Source organism: Panthera leo, chromosome B4 (genome assembly GCF_018350215.1).
Source record: "Panthera leo isolate Ple1 chromosome B4, P.leo_Ple1_pat1.1, whole genome shotgun sequence".
Classification (NCBI taxonomy): domain Eukaryota; kingdom Metazoa; phylum Chordata; class Mammalia; order Carnivora; family Felidae; genus Panthera; species Panthera leo.
In genome coordinates this window covers 63,490,998-63,516,256 of record NC_056685.1, presented here as the reverse complement: position 1 = coordinate 63,516,256, position 25,259 = coordinate 63,490,998, and the positions used below count along the sequence as shown (strand labels likewise).

Below are 25,259 nucleotides of genomic sequence, written 5' to 3'. Positions count from 1 at the left end.
TGCAAGTGGATCTGGAATACTTTTTATATTTTTTCTTTTTTTCTTTGGTAAAACCAGAAACAGGGTCTATATGAAGTAATTGAACTACTGGTTAATATTCCTAACGATACCCTCAATGCAGCCAAGAGTTTCTACCTTGATCAGGGCATAATAGCCTTTAGACGAGAGCTAGGCAGAATTGTTAGACTAGTGAATGGATTAGTTTCCCCACTTTGCATCTCATTTTTGTGAGAGTGATATTCGTTGTCAGTTGTAAAGTCCATATTTGTTTTTTTTTCCAAATGAGATTTTTTTTTAATGTTTATTTATTTTTGAGAGACAAAGGCAGAGATTTTTCTGTCATGGTCTAATACTTCTCTACTCTGCTACTTCTTTACTCTAATGAGTAGTTATTCCTGTAAACTACAAAGGCAAAAAAAAAAATAGGTATATATTTAATGAGTGAGGTCTGCTTCTCAAATTCTTCCTTGCTGGTCCCAGTCATAACAGTTGTTTGCCTCCCAGGAGTGTGCGATATCCTGGAGGAGTGCACTGACTTGTGTGCCCACTGGGGCACCCTCAGCCAGTGACCTTGCACACTGGGTATATGTGTGAGGGCTATTCAGAGGTCCGTTAGGGGACATAATATTCCTGATGACAAATGTCAGTTCAGCATCTGACTGTCGAAAGATCCAAATAACTTCCTTGGTGATTTCAGGGTGTCTTTGGCCTTTGTAATGGATCAGTTCCTTTATCTTCAGTTCACGAGTTCCATGGGCACCTTCCCCAGCTCTTTGTTTTGTTGCTGTTTTGCGAAAGGAGAGTGTACAAAGTTTCGGCAAATCTTGATGAGGATATAGAACTCTCACAATATCTGTGGTCAAATAGCCCCCCAGATTAGAAGTTTAGCCTTTGTAATTGCCTTGAGATAATTCAGACTTTTGAGGTATGGATAGGAAGGTTCCCTGGCCTTTAGGACCCTACGTTGTCATTATTTTGCTCTTCAAAGGGAAGACTGAATGTCTAAAAGTTGTAGATATCTGGGTAACCCATTCAGAAATTTTAACACTCTTCAAAGCTGCTAAGTTAGAGAGGTCTAGTGTGAATTTTCTAATAGCCTGTGTCCTTACTGTAGTAAACTTTCCTTCAAGAGTTGACACTTCCTAGTTAATAGCACATAAAGGGATTGTTGATTAAATGGAGTCTCATTAGAGAGCATACTTTCAGCCCATTATACTCTATATATGTCAGATCTCCTTAGTGTTTACTTAGTGTACTTTTTTCTCTTGGGGCATCTCATCCAATGTACCACATTATATTCCGTTATCATATCTCCTTAAGCTCCTCTTGACTATGACTGTTTCTCAGACTTTCCTTGTTTTTAATGTCCTTGATAGTTGTGACAAGTATTCATCAGGTATACTGTAGGCTGCTCCTCTTGGTATTAGGAGCAATGGGATCATATGGTAAGACTGTGCTTAGTCTTGTAAGAAATTGCAAAACTGTCTTCCAAAGTGGTTGTACCATTTTGCATTCCCACCAGGAATGAGAATTCCTGTCACTTTACATATTTGTCAACATTTGGTGCAGTTTTTTCGACTTTAGCCATTTTGATAGGTGCACAGAAGTTGGGATGTAATTTTTAAAGTCGGTCATTTCGTCTATCATATTTTTTTATATCTGACTATGGAAACATTAGTTTTCTCCTAATACTTCTCTTTAAATCAGCATCAGGAGGAATATATGTGCTTTTTTCCCATATGAATAACTGTTACAGATGTTTAAATAGTATTTCACTTATTATGTTGATACAATTACCTGTTCTCTTTGCTTTCTTATTACTAATAGCTTATAAACCACATGCTGTTGGTGTTAAGCTACATTCCATTGATGTTAAAGTCTCATGTTTAATTGCTTTCGTTTAATTTTTTATTCTCGTTTTCCATTCTTCAAAGTCATTTTGTTTTTGTGTTTGTGTTTCTTTGTTTATAAAGTTTTTTGTTTCTGTTACATTATGTAGTTTTGTACCAATGGCTAGAAGCAGATCGTCATGGCAAGAGCCAAGATGCTGCAAATACGACTTCAGGTAAAAATAAAAATAAAAGTAAAAATAAAAGTTGAGATGTTAGAAATTATTTTAATTCACTTCAAGCCCATCATAATTGTTTTTTTATTTGGTTTTGCTTGGGCAAAAAAAATAGGTATTATTTTGTATTTCTGCTCTCTTGTCTGCATCTTAATTTTTGGAAAGACCTCATTTGCTTCAAGCCTTGAAAAAATTATTCACTAGTCTTTAAGCTGTCTTGGCAGATATGTCTTGTTTTCTTGGGAGAAAAAGCTTAATTGCAGCTTAAATTTAGTAGCAGGATACTTGGCAATATGACTTGGAATTAAGTTTATATGTATTTGTAGTGGGCATATTAATATCTGCACAAATTTAAAATCCTTGTTCATTTCAGGACAATGTTTAAAAGGTGGATTTTAAGTTAAAGATGCTTATATATAATTTCAGTTGCCTGGGAACCCAAATTCATAGACAGATTCATTTCTCCTGCCAAGTTCTAGCAGTAAATTCCAAGTTAGGGGTTCATATAACATGGATTCAAAATGAGAAGAATAGGTTGTTCCCCTACCTCTCATCTCCAAAAGGCATCTTCAAGATTCTCTTCTTTGGCTGGTAGGAGTAGTAATAGCTACATATACTCATTTCTAAACCCTTAAAATGTTATCAGAATTTCTACATAGTTGGTTCTTCCCTTAATTTACTTCAAAATAATATTTGCCAAGACAGCTGTATATACAGCAGTGATCTTTCGTATTGCTCCCCTTTTTGGCAGTCTAATAAGTGATGGTGGTGGTGGCAATGGTGGTGGTTCTGTTTTGCTTTGATTAGATTTATGTTTCTGTTTCGTGAGTTTTTTCATCTTCTGTTTTTGTGAAATTTTTTTCTCTGAAAAAGGGTTTTCCTTCTTTATCTCTCTTCTGGGTGATTCATTGTGCTTCAAGAGGTGGTGTTCCTTAGTTAAGAGAACAATCATATTGAAAATAGCACTGTCATGACTTTTCTGATTTATTTTCTGTCCCATTAATAACTTGATATATGAATGAAGATAATGTTACTATTTTAACCAACTTAGGCAGGAATTCATTAAAAGGTAAGTGTTGCAAGGAATTGCATCTTGCATTATGTGCTGTTTCTTTTGCCTCCACAGTGTTTCATATTTTATTTATACTTATGATAAAAATACACATTTCTGGTATGTTTTAGTGGGTATAGGAGAGAGGCTTTCTTGGTTGATGTGTATTATCTGAGGATATCCTGTTCCTGTGTCAGTAAGCAAAGTCAGCAGCATAGACTTTAGAATCAAGAGGGAATTTTTGTTTTGTGTTTTCTGTGACTTAAAGTGAAGTGAAAAGTAGTCTTTTTTTTTAATAAATGTAGAAGTGAAATACCTAAAAATTTTTAGTGTTTTCATGAGAATCTAGAATCAGTTTAAAGATATCATATACCCTTCCTGAAATTGGGCATTCTGAACCCTGACTCTTCAGGCATACTGACTCATGGACAGTTCCACATTTTTCCATTGACTTTGTTGATCCTTACATATTCCAGAAGTATGTTGCAAAAACTCATAAACTGTCCCTAGGGACACTTTTGACAGTTTTCCTTCTAGAAGTGAAAGTTCTCTATTCTGTCATTTAGAAGGCGGAAATACGGAGTCGAAAGAGAGATGAAGTGTTTGCCTAAATAAGAGGAATACAGAGGAAAATGACCATTAGCCAAGGGCTTAAATTGGAAACAGTAGGCTAGTTGCTGCACCAAATCTATTTAAACTATGTTCCTTTATTCAGAAAAGCTGTGTATTTTATATCACAGTTTCCAACAAGATTTTAGAGTGTGACTTTTCCCTCCTTCTGTGATCTGTTAAGTTTTGCACTAAAAGGTGTTTTACTATCCATCTTTTCATAATTTTTACCCACAATGGAAACTGAGTCTACCTAGATGCCCCATTATGATTTATCAATTACTTGTTATTTTTACTTGTACAAATACTGGTACTTCATGTTTTGCATTTAATTAGAACTTTAGAAAAAACACAGAAGACAGAATGATACTCTAAGGTCTTCTAAATCTCCAGTCTCAACTTTTTGACATTGAGAATTTAAGAGCCATCCACATTAATTTATTTTATGGAACTAAGGCATTTGGGGGAAACAGGTCTTATGGGAAATAATTTGGTCAAGGAGATAAAGAACTGAGCTTGACAACTCATTATTGAGTTTTGTTTTTTATATATACATATGTAATAATCAAAGTATAGCCTGCCTTTATCTTTCCAGAATTTTGACAGGTGATGAATTTGGCTTAGAATAGCTTGTTTCTTTTCAGAGGTTAGTGTGTTTAATATGTTCTGTCTACTGAACTAGACAACTCAGTGATGATGTTTCTAATTCTGTTAATTCTGTTACTTATAAAAGCCTGGATGCAGTCACATTTGTTGGGGATTTCTGTGGAAGCTGAAGCAAAATTGCCTCCTTTGAGCACTGCAGCATTGTGTCTATTCGTGTATAAAATTTCAGGATCAGAAGAAGTATGATTAGCTTAATTCAAGATGTTTCTTTAGTAAATTAAATGTTTCTAAATAGACTTTTTTTTTATCACCACATATTGAAATAAGAACAATAATTAGGTTACAGCAAAGTTTATTTGTAGTAGATCTTGATTTTTAGTGCCGTTGTCTAGCCAGGATATTGAAATTCAGATTCTGAAGTTTAAAAAAAAATTATTTTATGTTTTTATTTTATTTTTAAGAGAGAGAGAGAGCACAAGCAGAGAGAGAGGGAGACACAGAATCCGAAGCAGGCTCCAGGCTCTGAGCTATCAGCACAGAGCCTGACATGGGCCTCAAACTCACGGTTGGTGAGATCATTATGTGAGCTCAAGTTGGATGCTCAACCAACTGAGCCACCCAGGCGCCCCCAGATTCTGAAGTTTTAAATGCAGATCTTTTTATTAACAGTTCCTTTTCAGTCATCCATTGAGAATTTTACCACTCAGACTGTTAGAGGTAGAAATTGAATCAGATTTCAACATCATCTGTTAATACATCTGCAAAGTAAAAATAAAATTTTGGCATGCTTCTGAAAAAATTCTAGATATAACTAATTATTAATTATTTGTTGTAGGTGAAAATTTTGACCAGAGTCCTTTGAGAAGAACATTCAAATCCAAAGTTCTGGCCCACTATCCTGAGAATATAGAATGGAATCCTTTTGATCAAGATGCAGTGAACATGGTATGTAGTTTGTTTTTTTTACCTTTAGCTTTATTTTATTAAGATGACCATAGTGACTGTATTTTGAATGTCAACATTATCTCATTTAATGTTTTAAATAAACAATTCTATATAAGACAGATAATATTTTCCTCATTTTATAGACGTGGAAAATGAAACTCAAAAAAGTTAAGTAACTTGCATAGAGTCCCTACAGCAAATAAGAGTGTACAACAGACCCTCAAAGCTCATTTTCTTTTTTTTTTTAAGTTTTTATGTAAATTCCAGTTAGTTAACATACAGTATAATATTAGTTTCAGGTGTACAATATAGTGATTCAGCACTGCCATATATCACCTGGTGCTCATCACAAGTGAACTCCTTTATCCCCATCACCTATTTTACCCATCCCCCCAGCCACCTCCCTTCTGGTAACCATTAGTTTGTTCTCTGTAGTGAAGAGTCTGTTTCTTGGTTTGTCTCTCTGTCTCTGTCTTTCTCTCTCTCTCCCTCTCTCCCCCTTTGCTCATTTGTTTCGTAAATTCCACATATGAATAGAAATCATATGGTATTTGTCTTTGATTTATTTCACTTAGCATAATACTCTGTAGCTCTATCCATGTTGTTGCAAATGGCAAGATCTCATTCTTTTTTATGAGTAATATTCCATTGTATTTATATACCACCCTCTTCTTTATCCATCAGTCGATGAACACTTGGACTGTTCCCATAATTTAGCTATTGTACATAATGCTGCTGTACACATTGGGGTGCACATGTCCCTCAAAGCCTGTTTTATTTTCCTACTATTAAGCTGTTTGTGGATTTGTATTAATTAATACATAGATGCTTTGATAAACAATAATATTTCTTGGTTTGCCTGGAGAGGAGCCTGATAGAAGGAACATGATTACACTTTTGGTATTTCAAGGACTGTTGTATGATGGGCCTGTAATTTAACATAATCACAAAGTAAAGAGGGAAAGTAACTTCATCATTTAGGCATTAGTAGGAATTTTTTTAAGGAATTTGAATTAATGCAATGAGTTACCAGTGGTAGTTACAGGTTCCTTTAAAGATTCTTAGAGTCATAGTTTTCAGATCATTTAGGAAGGGCCCTGATTAGAAGCCTGGGTAATATTTTGGGCTTCCATGAATAGAACTCTGTGATTATAAAAATCAGGGTGCCCCAAAGTGAGCAAATCAGAGATCAGGCCTAATAGGCACAGAAATAATTAACAGTGGACTGAGACACTGATAGGTGTAGTTCTTTTTGAGTATTTTAAAGATAGAGTCAAAAGATCCCACTCTGATATGGTACTATAAGGGAAGGAAATTAATATATAGTAGATACCTGCTAGATAGCTCATGTATGTTACTTTCACTTACATGCGTCCAGTGAGGGTTCTTAATCATATTTTACAGAGATGATTTAGCCAAAGTTTTGCAGGGGGGTCTCAGAGGGCTAAATCCAGATCATTTTTACTCTCTAGCTTACTTTTTTCCCATCTTACTGCCTCCCCCAAAGAAAAATGATGTGACTTAGTTTTGACCTGCGCCAAAATGGCATGGGTCACATTGGACCTTTTGTGGTATTTCTGTATCACAATAACTTCATTCCAGTCTGAGTTTGCTGCAAGGAGGCAGTAGCATGGTACTTTTTCTAAGTATAAATGCCTGAGGCACTGGCATTTTGACATTGATTCTTCATAGAACACAGTGTAGTTGTTTCGCTAAACTGTTAGCCAATACCAAAATAACCAGAGATACCATTTTTCTGGAAATTAATACTGTGGGGCCTAGCCTCATCTTTGGTAAAGACAGCACAACAGATATTAAGTAGAACACAACTCTTTGTTATATTTATGACACTGGAGGAGCACAGGCAAGCCTCTGACTAAAATAGTCAACAAATAACAGTGACAAAAAATAACTTATCAGCTGCTCTGCCAGCAAATTAATAGGAAAGTATTAAAGAAAAGAGTGCCTAAATGAAGTAATAGAAACCTAGATAAGAATGTAAATAGATCACAACACTTGACTTCTTAGGTATTTCAAAGTATAATCTGTGATAAATTAGAATGGTGTCCAAAACTAGGTGCTTATTACAATATGAATCCGTAGTTGTTTGGAACAAAATGCCACACTTGGTATATTTTCTTCTGTTAATCATTTGAATGTATTAATAGTGAGATATCCATGATAGCTTTAGCCTCAGTTTGTAAAACATTCATCTCTAAGAGAGTGATCAGCTTCCTTAATCTGTCTTTGATATTTTCTTTACCCTTGCCTCTGAGATTTTTTATGTAAGCAACCAAAGTTTCTTACGAAGAATAAACACATATGCTTGTATTTTGATGGTTAAGCACCATACAACATTTTGGGTTTTGCTGCAAATCTAAAAGGATTTGCTAGCATTCCTTGAAAATCTCTGAAAAGCATTCCATTAAACTAGTCTGCATTTGGGTCATAGATTTACTGCCCTTAATTTCCTGATTTATTAGTAAGTGCAATTGTATGAAGCTATAATTTATTCCTACCTAGGGATATAAAACTTTCTTCTTGCCTTTAGCAAAATCCCACTCTAATGAGTCATCACCTTCTGCAATATCAGTCATTTCTTTAACAAGCAACAGTGATGGATTGAGGAAGGATCATTAATTTCACACAGAAATTAAATATTCCAAAGCAATGAACTTTGTTAAATAAAAAAAAAAAAATTCCATGTGTATGAGTGCCATGCAAATATAATAGAAAATAAATATAAATAACAGGTGAAATTGTTTCTAAATTAATTGCTTTTATGTCTCTTTTAGTACCTGATTCAGAGATTTTCACAAAAAAAAAAAGGAGGGGTGGTGTATCATTAAACAGAACAATACAACAGTCATATCCCCAGAACTAACACATATGCCCACATTGACAAATTTGCTTCAGATCTGTACTTTTCTCTCTTTTTTAAGTTTATTTATTTTTGAGAGACAGAGTGAGTGAGGGAGGGACAGAAAGAGAGGGAGAGAATCCCAAGCAGACTTTGCACTATCAGCACAGAGCCCAATGTGGGACTCAAACTCAGGAACCGTGAGATCATGACCTGAGCCGAAACCAAGAGTTGGACACTTAAGTAACTGAGCCACCCAGGCGCTCCTGTACTTCTTCTTTTAAATGAAGCAAAGCAATGCAAATGGAGCTGAAGTTCCCCTGCCTCCCTCTCCCCCATTAAAGATCTCTTTGAGGTAATCTGCAAATTGGCATCCATGGCTATTTATATAATATTCTGGTCAGTAGATCTTATCCTCAAGAATGTAGTGAACCTAGGGAATATTAGGAAGAAAATATGGTCAATACCTTTTTAAGCGAGTTGTGAAGTATAAAGATTCTGTTTTGTATATTTGTACTAAGTGAAACATCTGATATATGATATTTTAAGTAACTAAAAGTCATAACTGTTGTAAAGCTCTTTATAATCTGTAAAGCTCTAAGTTTACAATTTACTGTTTACTTTGATGACAAAGAAGGATAGGGTGGAATGTTAAGCAAAGAGTAAAAAAAAGTAAAGGGTTGACTGAAAAAAACCTATTCAGGTGCCCATCTTGGAACATTCAAAGGAAAAAGAGCTGTGTATACTTTTTATAGATTCAGAAAGTACTTGAATTTGAAGTGGATAACAGTTACATTAATAGATTTGACATTAGAATGAAAGTAGGCCTTAATTTTCATCCAGGTTTTAAGTTTATGTCTCACAATGAAAACTATAGGAATGGGGCTCTAATCCAGCCATTACTGAGGAGCCCACTTGTTTCCTTAACTTTGCAGCTAGAATATTTCACTGGCATCTCAAACTCAACATGTCCAAAACTGAATTCATGATCTTCCCATGAGCCTTGGTCGGTGAACCATTCACCTAGTACATCCACCTAGTTGCCTAAGCCAAAAATCTGGATTGTCCTTGAAAGTTCTCACTTTCTTGCCCTCTCCCATGTGCGATCAGTTACCTACCTACTTCTCTCTGTTTCTACACACCCACCTTAGTCCAAATCACCAAGCTCTCTTACATGGACTGCTGCTCCTGTCCTTTCCATTCTTCACGCTAAAGCTTCTGCTTTTGCTGCCTCTTCTCTGTGGAAGGCTCTTCACTTCGCCTTCCTCTAGTGAATTCTTACTGAACCTTCAGATTCCATTTTAAACACACCTTTTTCAGAGAAGCCTTCCCTGACCACCCTTCTGTCTACCTTTCAGTTAGTTCCCTTCAGGTTCTCTTAGCACCTTGGAGCTTTTTGTAGCATCTGTCACAGCTGCAATTAAATAATTGATTATGTAGCCAGTTATCAGCTGTGTGGGTCCTGCTATCATGTAAGCCCCACGAAGACAGGCACACTGTCTCTTATTCATTGCTCTGTCCCTAGTTTTACACACAGTAGAGGCTGAAATCATTGAATAAATGAAGGAATGTTTGCTTACTCACAATACTTCCCTTCCCTGTCTTTGTCTGTTCAGGTGTTACCTCCACTGCAAAGTCATCTTAACTAGGAGTAGTTAGGTACTCTCTCCTCTCTGTTTCTATAACTTCTTGAACATACTCCATAGCAGCACTGGGCATATTATTTTGTAACCATTGGTTTGTGTGTGTGTCTTTCTTACCAGACTGTAAACTTCCTGAAAATACTATTTTCATATTTGTCTTTTGAAATACTAAGATATAATGTAATATATGACATAAAATAAATGTTTATTAAAGGGAAAAGGAGGGAGAGAGGGAACAAAGGTAGGAAGAAAGGAAAGGCAAATGGACCAACTCTGAATAATTTATCTTTTATTTGTGTAATAAGAGAGGGCATGGAAGTGATAGAACTATAGAAAATGAAAAAAGGAATTGTTAAAATTCTAGCCTGCCTGAAATAGTGCAGAGAGGTAAGGACATGTAGTGACATCAACTAGGAGAGTTACCCAGCATTGTGAGCCCACTTTGGCTAAAGTAATCTGATTACCAGTGCAATCTGGTAAACAATGACAACCCTGAATATTTAGTTGTTTTATTGTGGGAGAGTGAGGTGGAGAAGCAATAATGTTAGTATATGGCAGTATTAGGGATAACAAGAGATTGTTGAATGCCATAGTGAGCAAATCTTGATTTATATCTCAGGTTTTCTGAAGAGTAAACCTGACAATTCATATAAGAATTCTCACTTTTAAAAATGAAAAAGCAATAGCATTTTCCAAGTCATGGTTCCCAGATTAGAAATATAATTCTTACTTTTTTTGATTTTAGGAAGAGAATTTAAGAATTCTTACATCTGTTATCTGTAGCAGAGAAAATCATTCTTTACTTTGAGCACAACTTTTGGCAAGCTTTTCCTGTAAATGTTTGAATGCATGCTCAAGAAAGCTACAAAACCTTAAGGGAATATTTGGTAGCTGTTCCAAAACAGTTTGAGCTATAATTTTATGGTTTATGATGTCAGGAAAGCCTATCAATTAAATTAAATCTTTATTTTAACTTTGGAGGTCACTGTGTTTCTGTATTGCCTACTACATGTAAAAAGAGAACTCTACACTTAATCAAGAGAGGAACTAAATCTGGTCCTGTACCCCTAGCTGTTGTTTTTGGTTTTTTGTCCATTTGTTCGTTCCTTTATTCATTTAACAAATACATGTATGTCATGCACTATGCTAAAGAAATTTGAGCAAAGCCTGGAGCAAGAAGGATTCACATCATCCTTTCTGTAATCTTTATTGACTATAATAAATGTGTCAGATGAGTTTTTATTCACAATATCAACAGAGGGTCTCATCTTGTACAATGAAAGCAGTTTGAATGTGAAGACATAATTATGAAAAGGTCCTGACATGACCTTTCCATACACAACTATTCCCAAGATTAGGAATAAACAAATTTTTCCTCTAGCAGAGTTGGGTGTTTGTGTGTTTTACCTGACTCTTTATCTTCTTCTACCCAAATATACATAGTAAGTTAATTATTTTCAACATCTATAAAAATAATTAGGTAAAGCTACTCTAGTTATTTCTAGGTCCCATATTCAGCGATACAGAAGATTTTTTCACTGACCAATAATGCTAAGCTTCATGGTGTTTGCTTTCTATCTTTACTATCAATCACCATTTATGGCCCCAAATAGTATATTGTTCTATGTGTGGTACTCTTGTATGTTTACGGTTCTTGAAAAACAGTACCAGTCCTTGAGTCATTGCAGTCTAGAGAGCCAAACAAAATAGAGAAACTAGTAACGTGTGTCAGTGTACAATGTACATATGTATAGAGCGGTATAAGACTTTAATTGCTTCCCCATTCACTAAAGATGTTTTAGAGGAAAAGTGACATTTTAATAGCACTTATAGGATGAAAACAGTTATTTCTTATGGAATGGTAAAGGAAGCTTCTAATTTAAGGTAGTGTTTATGTGGAGACTCAAAGAAAGTAAGAGAGGGTTTCTATTATCTATTGCTGTATAACAGACCATCCCAATACTACTGAAGTGGCCAGAAACATGGGTTGGCAATTTTTTTCATAAAGGGCCAGTTAGTAAATAGTTGAGGCATTATAGGCCATACAGTTTCTGTCAGTTACTCATCCCTGCTGTTAAAATGCAAAAGCAGACACCGACAATGGATGGGCGCTATTGTGTTCCAAATATTTTATTTATAAAAACAGATGGCAGATTGGGTTTGACCTAAGAACTGTAATTTGTTGACTCTTGATTTAAAACAACAAAATCATTACTTTGCTTACAAATCTGCAATTTGGGTAGGGTTTAGCAAGGTAACCCCACTGCTCTACTGGGTGTCAGAGGGTTTGAAGGCTGAAGACTGGAATCATCTGAAGGTTCACTCACTCACAGGTGTGTTTCCTGTGCTAGGAATATAGCTGGGGCTCCTCTTTCTCTATGCGATCTCTCCTTGTGGTCGCTAGCATGGCAGCTTCAGGTTAGTCAGATTTCTTATATGTTGGCTCAGAGCTTCCTAGTGTGTGTGACCAGAGAGAGAGAGAGGGATGGAAGTTGTATTGCCTTTTTAAGTCTAGCCTGAAAAGCCACTTCGTTTGTCACTTGTCACCTCCATTACATTTTATTTGAACAGGCCAGAGGTGGGCAAACTGTGGCCCTCGGGCCAAATCTAAGTGGCTACCTATTTATAAAGTTAGTTTTATTGGAACAAAATAATGCTCATTCCTTTATGTATTGTCAGTGGCTGCTTTTACACCACAATGATAATGCTGCATAGTTGTGAAAAAGACTATAAGGCCTACAGAGCCTAAAATATTATTTGGCATTTTTTTACAGAGCAAGTTTTCTGGTCCCTGATGTAGGCATTTTCAGCCACCCATGCTCTTAATGGGAGAGTGGCAAGTTTCTGGAACAGCTTGTAGAACTAGAAATATTGTTGGAGTCATTTGTAGAAAATACAGTCTGCCACAGGGAATGAACCAGGTGGAAACTTAGGAGAAGATAGCTCCAGCCGGAAGGAACAGCAAATTTTGGCAAGTACCTACTCCTGCTAGGTGTTTTCCACAGAAGACAATGTGGCCAGTGTTGCTGGAGCAGAGTAGGTGAGCTAAAGAGTAGTGGAAAATGAAGGCAGAGAAGTTGCCCATGCCAGGTTCATGTAGGGCCTTATAGGGGACTTCTATTGTAAAGATTTCAGCTTTTAGTGAGATGAGAGGCCACTGGAGGTTCTGAGAAGAGTGACAAGAGCTAACTTCTACTTTTTAAGCATCACTTTGGCTACCCTATGGGGAATAAATTATGGGGGACAAGGGCAAAAGCAGGGATACTGTTGAGTAGAATATTAAATAGTCATCTAGGCAAGAGAAGAAGATGGCTTAACTGAGAGTGATAAGAATAAAGGTAGAAAGAAGTAATTTGTTTCTGAATATATTTTTGAAGGTAGAACCAATGGTCTTTGTTGATGGATCGGATAGTGGAGTGGAAGAGGAGGAGAGAAGTCAGTGACTGTAAGGCCCTGAGGCATTTCTGCTGCCTCCTGGGAACCTCTTTGAAAACCACAGGCCTTCAGTGTAGGAAGATTGACATGCTAAGAGACACATCTAATTCTGTCCCCCTCCTCCTAAAAACCCTTCAGAGGCTTTGCATGGTCCACTTCAGACTTTTTTTTTTTTAATGTTTATTTATTTTGAGGGAGAGAGTGCATGTGCAACGTATTTGTACACACTGGAGGGAGAGAGAGAGAGAAAGAGGGAGAAAGGGAGAGAGTGGGGAGAGAGGGGGGAGGAATATCCCAGGCAGGCTCCATGCTGCCAGCGCAGAGCCCAACACGGGGCTCGATCTCAACAAAGAGTGAGAGCATGACCTGAGCCAAAATCAAGAGTCTGACGCTCAACCGACTGAGCCACCCAGGCGCCCCTCCTCTTCAGACTTCTAATATGACTCACCAACCCCCTTCACGATCTAACCTCTAATTATTTCTCTTGTGTTCTCTCTCACTTCCCCCAATCTTGCATTCTGTTCCCCACCCACAAAAAAACATGTGTCAGTTCCTCAAACCCTCGTGTTCTATCTTCTGGGTTTCTTGTACACATGTCCTTTCTGCCTTCTCTTCATCTCACTAACACGTATACTCATCCTTAGGTTTCCACTTGGACCTCTTTTATTTTTTTTTTAAGTTTTTCTTTTGTGTTTATTGATTTTTTGAGAGAGAGGAATGGGAGAGGGGCAGAGAGAGATGGAGACACAGAATCTGAAGCAGACTCTAGGCTCTGAGCTGTCAGAACAGAACCCTGTCAGTGCAGAGCCCGATGTGAGGCTCGAACCCACCAAGTATGCGATCGTGACCTGAGCTGAAGTTGAACACTTAACCGACTGAACCACCCTTTCCCCTGGACCTCCTTTGTTTTTATCTGGTAGCTCCTTTTCTAATCTCCTCGTAATGTCCTCCTGTGATGTTGTTTTCGTGGCAGTCTGTATTTACCCTATCGTAGTACTTGTCATACTTTACAGTTTATGATTTTTAAGTCGTGTGTTGTCCTTATTGGACTGGAAGCTGTGTAGGAGCAGGAGCATGTCTTTCTCACCAGTGTATCACCATCACAGGGCCTGGCTCATAAAGGCACTTAATAAGTGTTTGTTGACAGCTTGAATGAAGGACATGTAACTTTTAAGGTGAATTGCATTTTCTTAGTAATGTGGGGAGAACTTCTAAATTTTATGCCAGATCAGTTGTTAAATCTGAAAAAGAAAAATGTAATGTAATAACTGGTAAAATTATTTCTATGCAGAAAGCATATTGCAATACAAAAATAGAAAGGAATACGTAAAAATTAATAATGATCATTAAGTTAGGGTAGTTAAATTACAAGTTTTTTGCTTAGTATATTTCAAATTTTCCATAAGGTTTTATTTCTTTTATTTAAAATGTTTTAAAGAATCAATTCGAATTGCATTTTAAGAATCTTAAATATGGCATCTTTAATTCTTCAGGTAATTTTGTTCCCAGGTTTGGCTCAGTCCTGAGTAGTTACCAACCGAAAGCGTAATATCTACTGGAACAAATCTAAAATGTCTTTTTTTCTACCTTCTGCTTCAGTAAATCAAAAAATCATTCTATTTTTAAAGTTTCTAAGATCAAGTATCCTGTTGTTCACAATAGTGAAAATGATACTATTATTTTTATTCTTCTGTTTAACTTTTTTTAATTTATCAAATGAGATTTCACCTACTTCTCTATTCGTCTGAAACATTACCATCATTACTCCAAAAGTAGTACTTAAGTATTTTTGTGTGTGTGTGTTTACTTCATCATGAAACTGTTTATTCCAAATTTTTATTGTTAAATGCCTTGTCCTTGAATTGTGGTATAGAGCCTGGCAGCGTGTTCTAACTTGGCACAGACTGGGTCCCCAGGTCTTTTTTGTGTTACTAGTCTCAGGGACCAATGTCAGCAAATGCCGCCCATGCACAAAAGTAGGTGCTGAGTGCACAAGGCTGAGCAGGAAGAGGGTGAAGGCTCTGAAAGGTTGGCAGAACTACCAGGCTCCCCTCACGGAATCCGTCCCAGTGCAATGAGAATGAGAAACCAAAAGGTAAATCAGAAAGGAACTAAAACCCAGACCCCAAAATAGCTGGAAGCGGAGATGGGGAGGCATAGATGGAGACTTTAGGAGAGAACGTTGCAGCTGGAGGTCTCAGGGAGACAGCAGAAAGCACTCGGCAAGACCACCCAAACACAAAATCTGAACTAGCCTGCCTTGGCAGGATGAGTGGGCAGAGCTCCCTTAGTGTGGTGTGGCTCCCACAATGGAGCATAGTACTTAAATATTTTTAAATATTTGAATTTAAATATTTTGTCTTTGAATATTTTGAATACCTCTGAATATTGTCTTTGAATACCTTTGAATATTTTGTCTTCAAGGAATTGATTAGCAAATGTAGATAAAGAAAGTGAGGCTCAGAAGAGTCACATGCTGTGCTGAAGGTCACAGGCTTGGATAAGATTGGGTAAGAGGTTTACTGGGAGTAAGTCAAAGATCTTCTCATTCTTAGTGAAACATCCTGCATGTAATACACAGCAAAGATGTTTTTCCTTGTGTATATATTTCTTTTAAAAATAATTTTATCTACATGTGAATGAGGAACTTACAATGTATTTCTAATTTAAGACTGTGGCTAGTAATATTAAATCCGGATAAAACCTGTGTTCTTTTGAGTCCTGTTATGTTAAAAACAACGAACATTTTTTCTGGTTTGAAGTTCTTTGTGTACTGCATTCTGATGCTTTTTCCCCTTCCTCCACAGTTGTGCATGCCTAAAGGGCTGTCTTTCAGAACTCAAACTGACAATAAAGACCCTCAGTTCCACTCATTCATAATTACCCGGGAAGATGGTTCTCGTACCTATGGTTTTGTTCTCACTTTTTACGAAGAAGTTACCAGTAAGCAGATCTGCACAGCAATGCAGACGCTCTACCAGATGCACAACGCAGAGCATTATAGCAGCGTGTATGCCTCATCCTCCTGCAGCATGGATTCGCTGGCAAGCAGTACTGACGAAGGAGATACAACTTCCCTTTTGAAACTCCAGCGCTACAACTCCTATGACATCAGCAGAGACACCCTGTATGTTTCAAAAAGTATATGTTTGATCACACCACTGCCTTTCATGCAGGCCTGCAAAAAATTCCTCATCCAGCTTTACAAGGCAGTTACCTCACAGCAGCCGCCACCCTTGCCGCTTGAGAGCTACATCCATAACATTCTTTATGAAGTACCCCTTCCACCTCCGGGGAGATCACTGAAATTTTACGGTGTTTATGAACCTGTCATCTGCCAGAGACCTGGGCCCAATGAACTCCCCCTCTCCGATTACCCTCTTCGAGAGGCCTTCGAGCTTCTGGGATTGGAGAACCTGGTGCAGGTGTTTACCTGTGTTCTTTTAGAGATGCAGATTCTTCTCTACTCACAAGGTAGGTCTTCCCTGGATTTTAAGTCTCTCCCCCCAAAATACTTACGCTCTTCCCAACTACTGCATTTCCATTGGGTATATTACTAGAACCACACACTTAATGTTCAGAAGTCTTCTGTTTTGTGTGAAAGAAGCAGGTATAGGTGGGACCAGAGGCTAAGATGTTACTTCTCTTTGAGGTGTCAGTGGACCGTGGAGAAAAACAGGAAAGAATACAAAAGCATTAATCTGGCTGACTTAAGTGTATTATTTTTTAATGGAAATAGGCCCTTTCTTCCAGATAATGCATCATCATCATAAAAGAAACATTTCTTTTCATAATGAAAGTGAGAGAATGATGTTAGTACCAGGAACATGTAGACATCTTATTTTCTGCAGGTTGGTAAATGTTCACATAAAAACTCAGTTGACATTGGAAAGGGATAAATGAAATTGTTGACTGCAGCTTCCTAAGACAGTCAACTTTGGATCTTTCCCCGTGGGAGATGTCACTGGATGTGACTCTCTTGGGTCTAAGAGTTTCACCAGAGTTATGTGGAGTTTTTTTGTTTCATTTTGCTTTTTTTTTTAGTATCTAAAAAAAATTTTTTAATGTTTATTTTTGAGAGAGACAGAGTGCAAGTGGGGAGGAGCCGAAAGAGAGGGAGACACGGAATCTGAAGCAGGGTCCAGGCTCTGAGCTGTTAGCACAGAGCCCGACGTGGGGCTTGAGCTCACAGACTGCAAGATCATGACCTGAGCCGAAGTTGGACGCTCAACCGATTGAGCCATCCCGGTGCCCCGTGTTTTGTTTTGCTTTTAATTCCAGAAGGAAGTGACCTTTGTGATGTTTTTTATTCAGAGTTCTCCCAGCACATACTTAGGAACTAACAAAATTTGAGTTTTATTTTTATGAGTGCATTTATGATGTTGAGCCTAGAATACTGGTTCCAACCTGAACATGATTTTGCAGAAGAAATAGAGATGCTTTGTCTTAATGGATATGTGAATTGAAGGAAAATATAAGATGGTTGCTGTGCATTGATGGGTCCTTTGAAAAATGTGGCACAAATACTTGGGTTAGCTTTTTGCTAACTTGTATTTAAGCTAGCAGGATTGTAGTGCAGTCTCCTGACTGCTGCCGTCAAGCTTATTTTACCACTTTCCTTTTTTTCTTTTCTATTTTAAATTATAAGTGAGCCTGAGCCAAGTAGGCTATATTTGTACTTCCCCATCTTGTGTGTATGTTGACACTATTTGTGTGTTGACAGCCCTTCACGAGGTTGTATTTTCTTCAGTTTATCCTACATAATGTTCTTTGATAATGTGTTCTGATGTCTCAGTTTTTGTTGTCAGCAAGTTCTCTCATGACCAATCTAAACTCTCCTTTCCTCTTGCTCTTACTTTCTTAGGGTTCATCATTACCTGTAGATCACTTGTTTGTATCTAAAATGTGAAACATTAAGTAATTCTCCCTCCCTTTCTCTTTCTTCCTCTCTTGCTTTTTACCCTGAGCAGGGTTAGGGTTAGAGAGTTGTTGGAAGAGGCAGGGGCTTGGAGCTTGATTCTCTCAGGTGTATTACCCTATGCAAAAAAAGAACTTAGATCCTAGATTGGCGAGGGATCTTCAAGGTCATTTAATTCAGTTTTAGTTCTCCCTAGGGAAGTAGTTTGGGCCAGACAGAATATTGGTTTTTGAAATCATAGCAATCACAGGTTCAACTCTATTCTCTGTCACGTACCAACTGTAACCATGGACAAGTTATGTAATCTTCCCGAGTGTCAGTTAATTCATCTTTATTGGAGATAATGGGGTTTTTTCCTGTCTCTCACTGATTTATTATGAAGGTTAAATAAAATCTGTACACAATAGTTGGGGCATAATTGGCACTAAATGATAGCTGATATTATTGTAATTATTATTAGTTTTATTAGTCCTACACAATCCTCTATAAATTATGCGTATTTTCAGTTGTGTGGGTCAGCATATTATTGCATTTAAAGTATAGCTTTGTTAAATTAAATAGGGTATTTGTTTCAGTGTTGAGAACCTAATAAATGTTCTCTTATCCTGAATGTTAGGGCTTTCTTTTTTTTTTTTTTTTTAGGAAAAAACCCTTTCATTACTACACTTCCTCTTTTAAGAAGCCCTCTATGTCTCACGGCATGTGGTCTGTCCTGAGCTCTCATCTTTCTGCTGTTTGATTAGCTTATGCCAGCTGGTTCATGGAAGCTGTTAAAAAGTTATAGTTGATTAATATCTACCACTTTAGTTCAGTTTCAGATGAAGAAGCATGAGTATTTATGAGCATGTTTTTGTATTAAATGAAGTGCTTTTTGTTTTTTGTGAGGTTTTTTTGGAGGTTTTTTGTTTTTTGGGTTTTTTTTTGGTAATTTGGTTTTATGCTGAGAACAATAGATGAATCCCTAGATTGTAGGACTCTCTCTGTCTCTAAGTGAGTACGTGTGTGTGTACATTTTAAGTGTCATAAAAAGGAAAATCTTACACAGTAATTTTATAACCATTCATTGAAATCATTGTGTTAGGAATTATGCTATAAAAATGCCTTGTATGTTTTAGCTTATTTTTTTCTCTCTTCAACAGTGAGTTACTGTTCTTATCTATGTTTTATCAAAGGGAAGTTGAGGCTCAGGGAAGCTAAGTATTCTTCCTAAGATCACGTAGCTATTAGGTAATGTGGTAGAACTAAGAATGGGGCTTAGATTTGTCTTTCTCCAAATACTTAACCACCATGTTAACTGTATTGGGCCTGCACTTAACCTTTCCTTATCTGTCTCAATATTTATTTTTAAATTATTAACTCACTCTGCCAATCTATTATTAAGGTATCATGCTAAATAACTGTACAGCATAGAATGAAAGCTCTGTGTAAATACACATTTTAACATTGACAGTGTCTCTCCCATTAGAGAAAGAGATTTCATTTAAATGAATGAAATAAAGAGTCATTATGTTGATTTGTACTCTGGTGCCCTCCTTCATTTTTCCTGTGTTGAGAGGCTTTTAATAACATCTAATACTTCATTTCTTATTCACTGATAAAGCTATGCCATAAAATTTAAAAACATTGCAAGTGCTAAACAATTACCAAGAAAACCCAAAGTGAATCAGAGTAGATGGATTTTAGTGATGAAACTGTCCTTCTAGACTCATTTGAAATTCTGGTCCATAGCCCATTTAAACAGATTCAATCTGCTATTTAGAGAGTTTATATATCACACTCCCTTCGTGGTGGTAACTAGCTAGAAATTTTAAGTAGAGAATGTACCCAGGAGATGGAGGCTCTTTTCTAGGACCCCAAATCAGAGAATATCACTTTTTTCTGTACCCTGAAAATACCTGAAACAGGACAGTGGGAAGATTGGAGTATAATCTTCTTTACAAAGGACTAGTGGAAGAGGGGTACCTGGGTGGCTCAGTTGGTTGAGTGACTCTTGATTTAGGCTCAGGTCATGATTCCAAGATGCGAAGATTGTGGGATTGAGCCCTTCTTCAGGCTCCACACTGAACGTGGAACCTGCTTAAGATATTCATTCGTTCATTCATTCTCTCTCTCTCTCTCTCTCTCTCTCTCTGTCTCTTCCCCTTTCTCCCCCTCCCGCCTTCCTCCCTCCTTCTCTCTCCAGCTTGAACAAATATATGCACATACTCTCTCTTCTATCTAAAAAAAAGAAAGGCATAGTGGAGGAATAAACGATAGGGGAACTTAAACACTAGTGTCTAATTTTTGATACCAATAATTAAAGTCTCAGGAACATTTTGAGGCCTTGCTTACCTTCTTTGACTCCTTACAATGGAAATAAGCAGTTACTCACAGCTCACACTAGACTGACATGCCAGCTTGTATGCCTTCACAGTGCCTCTCTCCCCTCCCTTCTTCCCCTCTCTCTTGTAAGTTGTGCATGAATTAACCTTGTCAGAAAGTAAAAGCCACTTAAAAGTTTTCTTGAAAAAGATGGGAGCCTTCTAATCACAAATTGCTACTCATGCTCAACTGAACATCATAGCTTATGGGTTATAGAGTTTTTAAAACATAAAAGTAAACTTGGAATTTTGATGGCAGACAGTAGGATTCCATGACTTATATCCTAAAAGTAGTAGAGTTGTTTTATTTTATTTTTCTATGTTTGTTTATTTTTGAGAGAGAAAGAGGGACACACAGAACCTGAAGCAGGCTCCAAGCTCTGAGCTGTCAGCACAGAGCCTGACTCAAGGCTCAAACTCAAGAACTCTGAGATCATGACCTGAGCTGAAGTCAGACACTCCACTGACTGAGCCAACCAGGTGCCCCTAAAAACAGTAGAATTTGACTAACTTTGGACAATGTCTTTATATTAGCTTTATTTTGTGATAAATAGAATCTTAATATTAAGACTTTTTCTTGTGGCACCTGGGTGGCTCAGTTAAGCTTCCAACTCTTGATTTCAGGTCAGGTTATGATCTCAGGGTTTGTGAGTCCTAGACCCTCATCAGGCTCTGTACTGACAGTGCGGACATTCTCTCTCTCTACCCCTCCCCTGTTTGTGCATGCTTGCTCTTTCTCAAAATAAATAAACTTAAAAAAAAATAAAATAGAAGGACTGGGACACCTGGGTGGCATAGTTGGTTAAGCGTCCAACTTCGGTTCAGGTCATGATCTCACAGTCTGAGTTTGAGCCCTGCATCTGTGCTGACAGCTCAGAGCCTGGAGTCTGCTTCAGATTCTGTTTCTCCCTCTCTCTCTGCCCTTCCCCCACTCTCATTCTGTGTCTCTCTCTGTCTCAAAAACAAACACTAAAATTTTTTTTAAAAAACAGGACTTTTTCTTGCTGATGTTTTGTTGTATATTCAAGAAATTAATCTTTTGTATATTATATGTGTAGCACATACCTCCATTCAACATGTGGCTCTTAATTTTCTTTTAGGGGTCTTTGATGAATTAAGATACTCATAATATTCATAAATTCAAATTTACCAATATTTTAATTTATAACTTTCTTTTCTATTTAAGAAATGCTTTAGTCTGAGATCATAAAACAGACTATATTTTTTTCTAAATATTTTGAAGTTGTATTTAGCATTAAAGACCTTACTCTATAAGAAATTAATTTTTGTTTGTTTTAAGGAAGAGATCAAACAATATTTTAGAAATATTTATACTAGTTATCCCAGTTCTATTTCTTGAATAGACCATTGTTTTTTCCTGTGAGTAGGAGTGCCACTTCTATCATATATAAGTTCCTGTATGTGAGGGTTTATCTGGTGTATTTTAGTTTATTCTGCCAATCTTTCTGTCCCTGTACTAAATTAAATTACTGCAGTGGGGTGTCTGGGTGGCTTAGTCAGTTAAGCATCCTACTCTTGATCTCAGCTCAGCTCTTGATCTCAGTGTCATGAGTTTAAGCCCCACGTTGAGCTCCCTGCTGGGCATGAAGCCTACCTAAAAGAAAAAAAAAATTGCTATAGCTTTAAAGTACGTCTTGGTATCTGGTAGGACAGTTCCCTCACTACCTTATTTTTTCCCCAAGAAATAGACTAATTTATTCAATATACATTTTTTTCATGTGTGTATATGTACATTATAATACAAAATAGTGACATCATTTTAGCACTTAGCTCAATAAGAGCTTTCAAAATCATTAATCTTTTGAAGTTGCACCATCATTAGAGCTTTCTAACATAGATAATGCTGTGTTACAGATAATGCTCACTCCCTATTTTTATTGAAAGTGCATTGAATGCAATTTGAGGACAGTGATATACTTACAATTTAAGTTTCCCTTTCCATAAAAATGTAATCTCTCTCCATTTCTAAGGGTCTTGTTTAATGTCTTCCAGTAGTAAAGTTTTACAACAGTAGATTATAGCAAATAATGACAGTTTTGTTTATTCTATTCCAGTATTTCTCATTTTTACTTATTTTTCTTGTCTTTCTACACTAGGATCTCGAGTATAATATAGAATAGAATTAATAGTAGCAGACATCCTTGTCTTTTTCCTGATTTTAAGAAGAATGATTTTAATGTTTTGCTATTAAGTGTACCATTTGCTGTAGTGTTTTTGGTAACTACCTTGTACCAGGTTAAAGAAGTTCCCTTTTATTTCTAGTTCAAGTTTTTAAAAATCATGAATTCATCTTGTATTTTATTGACTGCTCTTTCTGCATCAAGAAAGATGATCATGTGTTTATCCTTTTGATCACTTAATAAGGGGAAAAATCCACCCCTGTACTCCTGAGTTGAACCTTACTTGGTCATGATATACTATTGCTTTTTTAATATAGGGCTTGATTTAGTTGGCTAATATTTTTATTAGAATTTTTACATCTATGTTTTTTAATGATTTGACTTATAATGTTAATTTCTTGTACTGTCTTATCTGGTTTTTGGTATTCAGCCTATTCTAGTATTATACATTGAGTTGGAAAGTGTTCTCTTTTTTTCTGGAAGATTTTACTTAAGGAAGTGTTTATTTAAGGTTGTAATTATTTGTTCCATGACTGAGAGAACTTGTCTGTAAACTGTTTGGTCTTGTTGGGAAGATGTAAGATACCAATTCAGTGTTTTTAATGGTTTGTTTAGTGTTTTTGTTTCTCCTTCCCCTTTTGCCCCTCTCCTCCTCCTCCTCTTCCTCCTCCATCGCCGTCACCATCGTCATCGTCGTCATCGTCATCATCGTCATCATCATCATCATCAACCATGGACACAGACCAACTAATGTTTTATTATACCACAGGCTGCCCCCTGGTATTTGACCATGGATCCCATATAGCAAAACATGCTGTATCCCGTATAGTTAAAACATGCTGGCACATTACTAGTCCCATCCAGTCATTAACAATTAGTTCAGTCCATCATCCTTATTGTATGAAAGTGTCTTCCAGGCTGAGGTCACTCAGGTTTGCAGACTTCTATTCAAACTTGTCGAAGGTTCCCAAAGCAGTAGTGGTCTGAGCAATATTTGGCTTCACCCTTTCAAGGTATCTGATATTTTTGAGCTAAGAGACAATGTTACCTCTTTCTCTAAGCCTCTTTTGAGGTGTTCATGTATATTGGATTTCCCTTACTACAGACTCATTTATTCTTTCCTTTACCCTCAGCTACTGTTCCTCCTTCATTTTATTTGTACCCAAATTCTTCCACCTTTTGACGGGAAGACACACCTTAGGTTCATTTACAGTATAGGTAGGTTGTTGGGGCACCTGGGTGGCTCAGTCGGTTGAGCATCCGACTTCAGCTCAGGTCATGATCTCGCGGTTTGTGAGTTCGAGCCCCGCATCTGGAGCTGTGCTGACAGCTCAGAGCCTGGAGCCTGCTTCAGATTCTGTGTCTCCCTCTCTCTGTGCCCCTCCCCCGCTCATGCTCCATCTCTGTCTCAAAAAAATAAACACTTAAAAAAAAAACACAGCACAAGTAGGTTGTAGGATTCTACAAGTGACGATGGGATCTGGCAACTCCTTACACATTCCACAGTCAGTCCTATGGGAAAAGAGGCTCCTGGCTGTATCTCTACCTTGCATTCTCCTTGTAATTAGGTCCTACATAAACAGTTTCCATTTTATTTTGGAATCCATCTTAACATTGCCTTCTCCATTAGAGTGTTTTTCCAACATTACTCGAGACAGCATGAGTATTTCAGGTTTTAAGATTATTTTATGTCTTTCATTCATAGGAACAGTTTAAATTAATATTCCAGTAGCAAGCTAGTAATTGCCTCTCAAATGGGAATTCTCTAGTCCAACATCCCAATACTTATCATTAGGAGATGCTCACAGATTTTTACCTTAACCCCAGATTATGCTCTACACATAGGGCTGTGGTACAGAATTTGTCCATACCATGACTCCTGCTGCTTTTGTACACTGTGTAGGCTCAGGCAGTTATTCCCATTTAGCATGTCCAGTTAATATTGCTTGAAGAGTAATCTATGTGCTTTCTGTTTTTCTTTTGGGGGAGGTTTTCCACAGACATACATAATATCCACTCCCATAAAACATTCAGGTAAAGCCTATTTAAACATTGTAATTTTTACCCAAACTTTTACCTTAATGCCATCAACCTTAAAACTTTTTTATATTCTATCTAATTGTAGCCTGTATTAAAACTTCACTGAAGGGTTTTAGTACCACAGTGCATGAAGCTCCTGAGTAAAGAGTCTCAGAAACTTCTCTTCACCTGCTGACCATTTTCCCCATTCTTGTGCATTAGGTTTGGGTCTCCAGCAGGGGGGTGAGTCAAGAGACCTTAGCCCTTTTATCAATCTTTATCTTGATTAATCTGCCTGACTGTTGCCCTAGATGATTCCAGGTCTGGTTTCTCATTGTAATCTTTGCCTTTCCCATATTTTAAATTTCTCCAGACTGGGGTAAATAGACCCAACTTGTTTGGCGCCCTTTTATTTTATTTTATTTTATTTTATTTTATTTTATCTTATTTTTTAAGTTTATTTATTTTGAGAGAGGAAGAGTATGAGCAGGGGAGGGGCAGAGAGAGAGAGGGAGAGAGAAGGAATCCCAAGTAGGCTCCACGCTGTCATTGCAGAGTCCAGCACGGAACTTGAACTCACAAACCACAAGATCATGATCTGAGCCGA

At 37.1% G+C, this 25,259-nt stretch overlaps 1 protein-coding gene across 6 annotated transcripts in view; it reads left to right on the top strand.

Moving 5' to 3' along the window:
* Positions 1-25,259, top strand: part of DENND5B (DENN domain containing 5B) — a 189,035-nt gene that overhangs the window by 72,462 nt on the left and 91,314 nt on the right. For 4 of the 6 annotated variants that reach the window (XR_006204761.1, XM_042946197.1, XM_042946202.1 and 1 more), the window contains exons 2-4: positions 2,000-2,065; positions 5,167-5,276; positions 16,022-16,688. Coding sequence is in view for 5 of the 6 variants with exons in the window: in XM_042946197.1 (XP_042802131.1) it covers positions 2,000-2,065; positions 5,167-5,276; positions 16,022-16,688 (843 nt within the window). In the remaining variant the exon portion in view is untranslated. Of the gene's footprint in view, positions 1-1,999; positions 2,066-5,166; positions 5,277-15,659; positions 15,725-16,021; positions 16,689-25,259 lie in introns of those variants that run through there. The other 2 variants (XM_042946198.1, XM_042946199.1) reach the window with 2 other exon arrangements.